We start from the raw sequence: 12593 nt of genomic DNA, 5'->3' as shown, positions 1-12593 counted from the left end.
AATTAATCTTACCTCCTGGTTTGTACTAAAACTTAGTTGTGGCTTAGTTGAACTTGACAAAACTTTTGGTGTTTTTTTTAAATGATGTAAAACATTTTATGTTGCTATTTGCTATTTCGTTGTTAGGTTTTTTTTGCTTTATTTCTCCAAGTAATTCCACATGTTAAATAAGTTTACTGACAGAGCACTAGAGGTACTGTAATGTCAAAAAGCAGAATTTCATTTGACAATATTTGTTATAAAATACATCTCTACAAAGTAACCTTTATGCAGAAGGTAGGATGTAGGAAGCTTTTCCCAATTTACCTCAACTTTTTGAAAGTTATAGGTCAATTAGGAGTTTCAGGGGAAACTTAACTGGTTTTATATTGCTAAATATATTTTATAATATATTTTTAATAAAACATTTATCTATTTAGAGAAGTAGAATTTTGATGTTGAAAAACATTTTAGAATAAATCTAACTAGGAATTCAGAATTCTAAATTTAAATTTAGATTTTAATTTTAATTATAGTTTAGAATTGAGACTATAAATATGTTTAGATTATACTCTGGAATGCAGTAGAAAGCCTTGAAAAGAAAAACTGTGAGAAAAACTATTTTTTAGAGGTAATCCAAAATGAAATATAACAACTCATGTTAAGTGTTTCCACTGCAAATTGAAATTTTTTTTGATGTTCTTTTTAAGCTGTGTTTTTACTTAGTTTAGCTACAGTAGTATTTTCTGAGAATTTTAAAGCTTCCTAACATATAGATAAAAATTCAAATTCATATTAAAATTGTCAAAGTGACTGTGAAAAAAACTTTTATATTGAATTAGAATGATATCAAGCATTATAATCGATCTCAGAATATACTGACAAAGGCACATTAAAATTTAAAGGCTGAAGTTTCTTTTTCAATTGAAAGAGTTATTGTGCTACTTTAGTTTAAAAGCAAAATACAGCAGCATGTAAGCAACAGCAGTGACATTATCTGAAAGAACATAATGCAGAGCTACTTTATTTTAATGGCTGTTATTAATTTTTGACATTAGCTGTTTAAAAAGCCAAACTGTACTTTTGTAGCTCAAAATAAATGCCCAGACAAAATTTCTCCATGCAAATAGCTGAAACAGAAATGAAAAATACAAAAATCTGGAGTGGTGTATTTTAATTCAGTGAGGTGATATGCTTTTCTTCCTATTTAAACAGGAGAGGAAATGTCAGTGGTTAAGTGATAAACTGTTATCATGTTTCTACAATGTTGAAGAGATGCAAACTGATTTGTTTCTGTGAAAATTTTGATGTTTCTGCTGTAATAGCTGTGTATTTTTTAAATTTATTTGCCTATTTTGGAGTTTTGTTTGTTTTTCAGTGTTTGGGTGGTTCAAAAGGGAACCTCATTTTTCCAGCTGAACTATCCTGTCCTCCAGACCAAAGGTTTAATAAACTGAGCAAGAACTCTTGATTACAGTATAGGGTTTTTTCTGTCCAGGAAACTCAAAAAATGCTTCAAGAAGGAGACGTGTTTTTAAGACCAAGCCCAGCTTGTTCAGTGTCACTATTCAGGATCAGCAACATCAGTTCCCTTTAAAACAAACCTGAAGCGAAAAGAATGTGGGAGAAACAAAGATATGAACTGGCAAGTTAGGCTTTTCCTACCTCGAGCACATACAGAGATGTCTTCACAGTTTGAGCTGTTGAATTTTTGTTAGTTAATTCAGCTTAAAATAGTGGTGAAAACTGGGTTACTTGGGCATTTAAGCGTAGCTGGAATTCAAGCTTATAATGTAGTCTGGGTTGTGTCTGCAGTGACAATGTGTGTTCACGCCCACGGCATCTTCTTTCTGCTGTTGGTTTGAATTGTTCTACTTAAATAACTTTGGACACTGTATCCCATCTGGTAGATATTCGTCTAGCGTACAGATTCAGACACTCTCTAATACAGAGTCTAAACATCATTATTTTGTCTTTTAGACTATTAATCAGAGCAGTATTATCTTTACCACTGCAGTTCAAGATGACCGTAGTGTTCAGTAGGTGGTTTCAGCTTTTTTTTAAATGTTATCTTTTTTTTTTTTTTTTTTAAATGCCTGTAGTAATCCAGGCACAGCGTAGTGTAGGATATCAGCCCAACAGGTGGGTAGCAGACAGCCCAAATATTTGGATAGAGGCCTTGTCTTAGAAGTTGGAATTTTAGATTTCAGGCTGAAAAAAGTCTGAAGGGCCTGTGCTTATCTCCCCTAAATCAATTTTTGTGAGAGCCACAAATTGTCTAAAACTGAAAGAGGTTCAATCTTTCACTTCAATGAGGTGAACATCTGTGGGAAAACCTTCCTATTACTTCTTGTGAATGACTCACAGTAGGTGAAATTCCCCATTATTATGAAAAAAAACCCAAACAACAAAACCATAAAAAAGCTTTCAGTCTGAGGTTTTATTTGGGAGAGAAAGAACCCCCATCTCAGTCTGCAGCTCAGATGGGGGAGCAGCTCTGTGGTTGTCCTTATGGTGGTTGCTCTTTCAGCCTCAGTGTGCTGATCTGTTGGTGGTGACCCAACAGTAGGGTTTTGGACAAGAAAGCAAGGTTGGGAAAGTGTTGTCACTGTGAAAAAAACCCACCCTAGCTCCCACAAAAACTCCAATACACAGTTTTGCTTCTTACAATACAAATCAGGTTTAGGTTCCACATCTTGAATGAACGTGCCCTTTACAGATATGAATGCTTTAATTTGAGTGAGTGAACAGCTAATAACCTCTGCAGGGTCTCCTTGCCCATAAATGCTGAGATGAGAACCCTGGATTTAAGAGTCTTAGTGCTTAAGTCTGGAGGGACACAAGAAGGAAAGGGGTGGCAGTTTTCTGTAGTATCAGTGTGAACCTTTCTATACTTATGGATAACAAGGGGCCAACAGGGATCAGTAAAGGCTGTGGGCTCACTTCATGAGATTTCCTATTTAAATTTTAAGTGCTCCTTGCATTTGGTCTTGTTAAACCTTATGAGATTCCCATAGGCCCAATTTTCGAGCTTGTTCTGGTCCCTCTGGATGGCATCCGGTCCCTAATGTGTCAGCCGCAGCTTGGTGTCATCCAGGCTGTTCCGTGATTCTATGAAAATGTTAAAAATGTTGTCACATTATGCAGAGTACACCAGAAATGATAATTCAGAGAAAAATGAAAATGCTTCAATCTGAAGAAATTTAAAAGTTTGAAATAGAGTTGAAGTGATTTTGTTAAAATGAGATGATAATAGTAAACCTGATAAACTTTCTTCATATCTCTGTTTTTGATATTTTCTTCTGACAGGAATTGTAGCAGTTTGGAAATTTTTGCAAGACAGGAAGGGTCATATCTTCAACCCCATGTGAAATACATAGATCCACCAATTTATAGTGTTTTATGTTCCAGGTCTGCACAGGGTGTTTCTGCACTTCTTTGGCTCTTCTAGTGCTTTACAGAGTTCAGAACCAAATTTGGAGCTGATCTGTCTTCCTTTCCAAAATCCATTTAGAACCAAAGTCATTAAAGACTGGAGAAACAGGGACCCAATTCACTGAATCAGCAACATATTGTTTTCCATTCAGCCCACTGGGAGAAGAGCACTTTGCAGCTAGATGTTTAGAACATGTGTCTCTTAAAAAAAAAAAGCTAAGAAGCATCTCTTAGGTTCCTTCACAGTAGCTGGAGCAACTTTCCTACTCATGTTCAGCTGCACAGAAGTTTCAGCTGTATTTTCAGAGCTTAGTCACATATGTCAGTTTGGTGATCACATAAATACATTTGAAGTATCTTTAATAGTTAGCTTTAGCATTTGTGTTTCCCTAGAGAGTTCATGAGGACACAATGCAGATGTAGATGAGTTAATTCAGCACTTATGTACTAAGTTATCTTAATATTACCTTAGACTATAAAAGAATATATGGGAGAAATGTTTTTCAAGAATAAGCTCAGAAAGTTTGGCTCTTGTTTTGTATATCTTTAAAATTCAAACATTTTCTCAACGTTAAATAGAAAATAAGACATGATAAATATAAAATTAATGTGAATATGTGGATGCTTTGGTTTTCTGGGATGCCACTTTGATATTGTAGCATTGTTACTTCCAGAAATTATTTCATCCTTGAATAAATACAGTATAGTGCAACTAAAACGTATATATAGATCTCTTTAAAATGTTCAGTTATGAATATTACTTCTAAAGAGATTAATTCTCACCTGCCCCTGCTGTCCTTCTTACTTTTGGCCAGGCAATATTTCCCTGTTTCTTTTTAAAGACTGGATCTGTCCTGCAAATTAAAAAGGGGGTTAAAAAGATTTCCCAAGAATGGAAGTGTTAAATTGCCATCAGTTTCTAGTAATATTAGAGTAGTTAGCTCAGGATTCTGGTGTTTCTGTCTTTGCATTGCTTTTCTCTGAGAGTGCCCCTAGGACCTGGGAGTTAAAAGTATAAAAAACAATTTAACAAGAACATACATAATGATAAGTTTTATTGTGGTGTAGTTCCATGGTTTAGCTCTTCCCCTAGTGGTCCAAGGATTTGGAAGGTCTAAGTAAATTCCCACTAAGGGAAAAGAAGGCAACAAAATTTTTAATAATGCTGGTGTAACTTTGCTGTGAGAGGCACAGTGAATATGAATTAGATTTCATTTAAAAAAATTGGGATCCTTTTAATTCCTTGACAGTTATGAGCTAAAGCTGTAAATCTCACAATTTTAAATAACCACTGCTAGTATTAATAATTGTTATTATCTAAAACTCTGGTGCTTGGAAGACATGGCGTTGCAATTACCACATGAAATTCCCAGGGCTTAGTTCTATCTCCTCAGCTCAAGGTCCCAGAGGGAGTACAGCTGTCAAGGATGACAAAGCCTCATGCTGTCCTATTTGGGCTGGAAGGTAGAACACACAGATCCCTCCAGTCTCTTCTAGTAGAAGCTAAACTGTAGGACCTCCAGAAGTGCTATTAGGTCATTTCCTAAATTTGCTGTTTTGGGTGTCCTCGGAGTGGTCAGCTAGGGCTAGCCTTCGGTAAATAACTAGAAAAATAAACCCCTCAAACTAATGTGAGGACTGGGTGATACTGAGACCTTTGTAACACAAAACAGGATGGATGCTTATTTTCCCTATAATATGACCTTTCTGTTTATGCAATTCTGTGAAGTGGTAAAATACAGTTACCTGTCTGAGCTGAGTCCTTTCACTAGTATGTATGCTTCTGTAGACACACACTGATAAAGTAGTGGCTTTCTAATTTACTCTCAAGACGGCAAGATCTATAAAAGTTCAGTAACCTTTGTAGAATAGCCTGTTATGGTGAATATGTGCTTCACGGGTTTCTGAGGACTTAAGAAGCAAGAATAGCATTACTTCCCAGCAGTTAGCACTTCAACCCTGTTTGAAGCTACTGATCAGTCCAGGAAACATCCAGGAAGTAATTGATTACAACCCTCTGTCTCAGGGTAGCATGCTATCACCTGCACTAGTGCTAAGCCTGGCACCAGACTTCAGTGGTTGATATAAATGCTGGTAATTCAAAAAGGGTGCGGCAGAAACCTGGCAATACAGAACTGTGCTACAGGCTGTTAAAATCAGAAAAAACTTTAGTTGCTGTACTGAAAATGAATGGCTTAGAACAGAATAGAATCAAATAGGGTAGGGTAGGATAGAATAGAATTGGAAGGGATCTACAGTGGTCATCTAGTTGACTGATTTGAGGGTTGACCAATAGTTACATCACTTTATTAAGGGTATCATCCAAATGTCTCTTAGATACTGATGGTCATGGGGCATTGATGACCTCCCCAGAAAGCCTTTCACTGTTTGACAATCCTTCTGGTAAAGTAACGGTTCCTAAACTCCAGTGTGAACCTCCCGTGACGGCACTCTGAACCATTCCCACACATCCTATCCCTGGATGCCAGGGCAAGAGATCAGCACCTCCCTCTCCTTGTTCCCTCTTCAGGAAGCTGTAGAGAACAATGAAGTTGCCCCTCAGCCTCCTGTTCTCCAAACCAGATGAATTCGGTGTGTTTAGGTCCACTTAACAAGCCATGCCTTCCAGGCCATTCACCAGCTTTGTTGCCTTCCTCTGGACACATTCAAGGACCTTCACATCCTTAAATTGTGGGCCCCAGAACTGCACACAGTACTCCAAATGAGGCCCACCAAAGCTGAATACAGTGAGATAACCACCTCCTTTGTCTGGCTGGTTATGCTCTGTTTGACGCATCCCAGGATGTAGTTTGGCCTCGCAGCTGCCTGGGTACATGGCTGAGTCACATTGAGCTTAATGTCAACCAGCACCCCAGATCCCTCTCTCAGCTTTGCTCTCCAGCCACTCCTCTCCCATTTTACATTTGTACCTGACATTACTTCATCCTCAATGCAGAATCCAGCACCTCAACTTTTTAAATTTCATTCCATTAATCATAGCCTAATGCTCTGATCTTTCCAGATCCCTCTGCAGGGCCTCTGGTCCCTCAAGAGAGTCAACAGTATCTCCCAGTTTGGTATAATCAGCAAACTTAAATTCTATATCCATATTGTTGATAAATATATTGAACAGAACTACTCCTAGGATTGAGCCCTGAAGAACAGCTGGGGTGACCGATCACCAGCCAGATGTAGCCCTGTTCACTACAACTGGGCTCATCCATGCTACAGAGTTGTACCACTTCAGCTGGAATTACCTTTCAAAGAGAAGGCAGCATGAAAATTATTCCAGTGCTAATATATTTTAATTAGACTTAGATAAGCCAATTCATTTTTAATTTATGATAAACTGACTTTTTTTAACTGAATGTTTTGTTTATTTGACTTCAACTAAATGTAAGTCACTCCTCCTGAAATGAAGATATTGATGGACCAACTGCACATATTTGAGTTAATATCTTAGGCCCTGTTGCAGTTTTCCCCATTAGGCAAATTGATTTAAATTGTTGAGATTTTCTGTCAATGTTTCTTAATAGTATACCTTGATATTGTCTCAAGATTTTTGTTTTCTAATATTCTAAAAGTATATTCTTGGAATTTTTCACTAAGTTATTTCCAGTTCTCTTTGAGTCTTTACTCTTGAACTTTCAAGTTTCCTACATGCGTGTTCTTATAGATGCAAATTCAGAATACTATGGGATTTTTTAAGATTAAAGTTTCCAAGTGTTGCTCCATCCTCTCTGGTGATTCCATTAATCTCTGTTTACAAAACCAAGCCTGTTTCCTGAGGTCACTTTGAGTTTCAACTTGAAATGACAGTAAGCTCAGTTTTTCCCTTTTTTTACTCATGATTGAGGAACTTGAAACTAAATTATTAAATGTCATACAAGATTTGCAGTGCGATAGTAGGTCAAATTCCAAATTATTTGGAAAGACATTCTCCCAAAGATGGTGAGACTGAATATTTGTTTTTACTTGAGTGAAGCTGAAGTTTCAAATTATGAATGTTTAGATAGTGATGACTCTGAAAGGCAAATTTCTTTTTCAAATTGTGAAGGCCATCTTAGTTTAATATTTATGTTGCTACTGTGTACTGAAGGGATGAATAAAAAGCATTTTTATTGTACCATTGTGAAATTGTGAAATTTGCTATTTTGCATTAATTGATTTTGTACCTCAAGCGAGTTATTATCCTATGAAGTTATAATTTCCATCTTTCTTTCTTTTACTTCTTTTTTGCCTGCATTTGGTAGAAAGAGAAAGATATTCTTGTCGGATAGTCTGATGCTGCGAATATCCTTTTAATAATTTAATTATATAAATAACCAAATCTAGTCTATCTTAGAGTACATTTCCTTAAGCAAACTAGCTGAAATGCTTTTTAATAACCCTATAGCCATTTGATGATTGAAATACTTGGCATTTGAGGACAGTTTGGATATAGATTGATATAGAATTACTTAAAGTACTGCATATAAATTAAACATTAAAAAGGCAGATACAGCCAGACTAAGCAGCTCAGTTATAATCTTTGGTTATGCAGCTACTGCCTGAAGGATACTCCATCTATTTCATATCGTATGTCTTTCTTTTGAAAGATGATCAGTGGGTTCAAGTAACATTTCAGCACACAGGAAATTGCATAATTTATAGACTTTAAGAAATGAAAAACAGAAAACCAGTTTTCATAAATTAAGTCTCCTTATCCTCTTTTCTTCCCTGCTCTTACAGATTGGAACACTGAAGGATTACTACCACTTCTACCATAGTAAAACAATTAAAAGGTCAGTTCTCTCAAGTAGAGGTACCCACAGCTTCATTTCAATGGAACCAAAGGTAAGAAACTCCACACATGTGTCTGAGGAAAAAGCCTTTGCATTTTTTATATGAAATATTATCCCAGAGGACATTCATTTCAATGGCATACAGCATTACAAGAATTGACACACTATCTGTTTTCTAAGGTTCTGCTTCTCATTAAAACAAAGTGAAGACAATACCATGCTATTAAGTATGTGCTGTTCTTGGAATGTGAGGTCCAACATTATTCCTGGATGAGTACAGGAATTTTGTTAATGCACTAATCACTGTGCTGTGCCTCTCTGCAAAACCACATGCATAACATTTATGTCTACAGATCCCCTTCTGTAAAACAACTAGCTTTCAAAATGAAAATGAGCAATGTGGGATGGTACAATGTTTGAGGGAAGTTTCTCTTGCTTTTTTTTGGTCTTTTTTCTAGACTTGGTTTATGAGGGATTAAGAAGAATACTCTATTCTGTGGTCCTTTTGGTAGTTCCTGCTGTTCTTAATTTTGAGATCTGTTTGAAAAATAGTGTCATTTCTTTGTAGTATACACTATAATAGGTAACTGTCAACATAATTTACTGATTTATACTTAAGTATGATATCCTCTTGTATCTTTATTCAGGACACACTTTGGTTTTAATCCTTTAATTTCAATGATTAGTAGCTTCATCACTAACTGTAGAATTGGATTTCCTCTGGTTTTCTTTCAGAAAGGAAGTTTGGTGAAGATCTGATTAGCTTTTTTTATGCTGTTCATGCAATGCAGTTTTGCCAACAACCCCCCGAGCCAGTAGTGTGGTCATAACAGAGTCAAGCTTTTTTAAAGTTATTGGATGATGACCGTTGTCTGTGAAGGATTTGTCAGGTTTTACTTGACAAATAATTTAGGAGAAGTAAAAGTTACCAGTAAAAGAGTTTAAAGACTCTACAAATTGAGCATCATATAGGAATATTTCTGCAGTCTGGAAAGCTGTATTTAGAGCTGAAGTTCCTCTTGAGGATGGGACAAGACTAGGAAAGTGCACACAAGGCTATGTTCACTTCTGTGTTAAGGCTGAACTGCTTAACCCTTAAGAGCACCAGTAGCTCTGCTGAGCAGTGTATATTGGGGATTAGTTAGCAAATGATCAGGACCTAAATCTCTGTTCCCATCAGTACTGATGCCCACCATTCAAACAACAAACACTGCACACAGAATAGGTGAAAATGAGAAAGGAAGGGAAAGTGTTCCCGTCTGTGTCAGTCCGTGCTCTTTCTGTGTACACAGAGTGGGAGAGATTTACACACAAGTGCGCAAGTTCATGTGAATGTACCACCACAAACTTTGGTGTTAAACCCAGCTTCCAGATACCACTTCTGCACCACTGGCAAAGCCAAGACTACTTTGGCAAGAATAGTAAGAGACTCTAAGGCACAGCAGAAAATCAGAATTATCATTTATTTTCCAGTGCTTTCCATATTACGCCATTTAGACTTGTCCCCAATATGTGCTAATGCTGGTATGGAACTTCTGAATTTCTGAATCATTGTTGCATATCACTTTAATATTGAGAAGCTCTGGTGAGGGTCATGTTAATGATTCTGTACCCAAAGAGAAACCAACAGTCTAATACCTAGATCTGGCAAAAAGTGTTTGTGCTTCACTTTGTGACTGGATCACTGAACCTGAGCTTGAGAACTCTTGTATGGCTGCAGACATGTCAATATGTGGACATGCATTTGTAACATGATGACCACTTTGTCCTCAGCGTGTATAAAATTTAATGATTATTAAAGCAGACTGGCAATTAATTGTATTATATAAGCTGGTCCTTTTAAAATAAAAGGTTTAATATTAAATAAGGCGCATTGCATTGCTGTGAGAATTTGAAAGGACCATCACTACTGTATTTATGAGCACGATGGTATCTAATGCTAATATTTGCAGCAGATTAGATAACGTGTGTATTTGTGAACAAAGAAACACTGAGGTTTGTTTATTTTCCACATAATTTAATGGTAGTTTACTTAATGCTTAAAATCTCTCTGTAGCATGCACTTAACTTGTTCTGTGCTTGCTTCAGACCTGGGTCACTAATTTGCTTCTTTACAAAATTTTAAATGATGGAATTCTTATTGAATGGCAATTTATTATGTAAATAGCTGGCATATAATGGAAGAACCATTATGAAATCTGGTATTTCTGAGCAATTTGCACGGATAGTGTTTGATTTCATTGTGTGAATCCACAATGAAAGATGTAGAAGTAATAGAAAATCTTGCTATCGTGGATTTCAATTAATGAATTCCTTTGAAGATCTTTCTTCTGGAAAAGCCTCTTCACTATTATAAAAGCTATGAATAGATCCAACAGAACAAAATAATTGGACATGGCACTTAGTACTGTGGTCTAGTTGACAAGGTGGTGATTGGTCAAAGGTTGGGCTTGATGGTATTGGAGGTATTTACCATCCTTTATGATTCTGTGATAAACTTAAGACATGTGAATTACACATTTTGACGATTTCCTTAGCATTAACCTGTATTAAGCGCATACCATCTGTATTTAGATGAAAAGATAAAGGATATGCAGTATAACACAATTTTGTCCATTATCTCCATTATCATCCACATCCTTGCCTAGAAATGCTACGTTTTCATCTAAAAATGTAAAGAATTAAGTTTTTTTAGGAAGAAATGCCCAAGTGAGGTTTTAATTTCCTTAACACAGATTGTAATATAGAAAATATGAAACATTGTTTTATCTACATCATCTTTTCTAGGCCAGTGTATGGTTATGTGGTGTTTCTTATGTGTTGATAGGGAAACAGAAGTGAAAGAAGTCTGTGGATTCAAAGGAGAGATCAGTACTATGCATCAAAGCTAATAACTGAATGAAATCTATTACAGAGGTTTCTGGTCTCTCCAGCTCATGTGCTGTTTGTAGTTGGCCTTGGGCAGGGGTCAATGAAAGCACCATACCATGAATTGAGCCTTTTTTAGCTCCATGGGGTTTGCTCTGCAGAGTTATTTTGGTGATGTTACAATGCATGAAACAATGGGAGCAGGAGCGAAAAGGAAGTGGGAAGAATCAGTCCATAGCTGAAAGGTATCATGAAGCTCTAATTCAACTATTAATTAGTTGAGTGTATTGCTGGTAGGCCCTGTATTGAAAGCAGAGTATTACGGCACTTCCAGGGGTGGGAATAAGGAGCTGAGGTGTGCATCTGGGTTTGCTGCTGTGGTGAAATAAAGAATCACAAAGTTAAAAATATTGCAAACAAAGATTGAAAACACAGTCTGAAAGTCAGACTTTACATAAATAAAAAGCATGAGGAAAATCAGGTGGAGCTCTTCTAGTGAAGAGTTTGCAATTCTGATGAAATGTGAGTTGAAGTGCCTAGGCATGACAATAGTACATGGAATTTAAATGGAGAGCATATCTGAGAAAGCTGTCTTTTTATATAGAACTGTTACATAAGATGAGTTTTAGTGACAAGCTGGGATAATGAATTTGTGACTCACATGGTAAAAAATATCCCACAGAATAAGTATTAATCCTAGAAGACGACAATTCTTAAGGTAATAAAAGGCAGCTTTAAGAGGGATAATATATTCAAACAGATATACTAAAGTTTGTTCCATTTTGCTTATGAGATCCCCAGTGTTTCACATCTCAATGGAGATCTGAAAAAGACATGCACCATAGTGATGCTCAGAAATGTAGAATTAATAATTTGTGTTCCTGTAAAGTGTCACATTTATCAATTTTGCAGCATTACTGTTTTTTATCAATGTCTACTAAGATGGCAGCTCATAGTTTTTTCATTTTAATTAATTTCAGGTTTATTTGGGGTTTGAACTATTGATGGGTCAGGTTCATTCATCTTTGAGAAACAGAAAGATTTCAACTAAAATAAGAGGTAAAGCTGCCTAATTTTAGGAAGATACTCTGCTGGAGCATGATTTTGCAGAAGTGTCATACCTTTGTCAACTCTTCTCTGGGATCAGAATACCTGGGAAAACAATACTCCAGACATTTACATGTTATCCAGCCTGAACTCACCACACACAGAGCAGATCAGTATGACGTGGTGATAAAAAAATGTTAGAACGGGGAAGGAAAGGGAAGAAGTCTTAACCTTTCTGATAACAAGCTGAACAGAACTCTTGATAGCAGCTTGTAAAATGTTGGCAAATATGTCTTTGATTACACCAAATGATATGAGCTGTCTTCAGGGCATAGGAAAGTAATGGCAGAATCCTGTCCTTATTACTGGTAGGACAGTTGTGTTCTTGAGAGGGTGGAGAGGAGCAGAATTAAAGCAGCCACGAGTAACCTAGGGCTTCTAAAAGCCAGCACCGTGGACTTGAAGCTTAGAGAAATTCAG

The 12593-nt window shown here is 36.5% G+C and overlaps 1 protein-coding gene across 5 annotated transcripts in view; it reads left to right on the top strand.

Moving 5' to 3' along the window:
• Nucleotides 1–12593, top strand: part of PCSK5 (proprotein convertase subtilisin/kexin type 5) — a 257925-nt gene that overhangs the window by 16170 nt on the left and 229162 nt on the right. For 4 of the 5 annotated variants that reach the window (XM_017807261.1, XM_017807263.1, XM_017807266.1 and 1 more), the window contains exon 2: nt 8146–8250. In XM_017807261.1, coding sequence (XP_017662750.1) covers nt 8146–8250 — 105 coding nt within the window. The remainder of the gene's footprint in view (nt 1–8145; nt 8251–12593) is intronic. The other variant, XM_017807264.1, reaches the window with a different exon arrangement.

The sequence above is a fragment of the Lepidothrix coronata genome, unplaced genomic scaffold, assembly GCF_001604755.1.
Source record: "Lepidothrix coronata isolate B3197 unplaced genomic scaffold, Lepidothrix_coronata-1.0 Scaffold18, whole genome shotgun sequence".
Taxonomy (NCBI): domain Eukaryota; kingdom Metazoa; phylum Chordata; class Aves; order Passeriformes; family Pipridae; genus Lepidothrix; species Lepidothrix coronata.
This window is presented reverse-complemented; position numbering and strand designations above follow the sequence as displayed.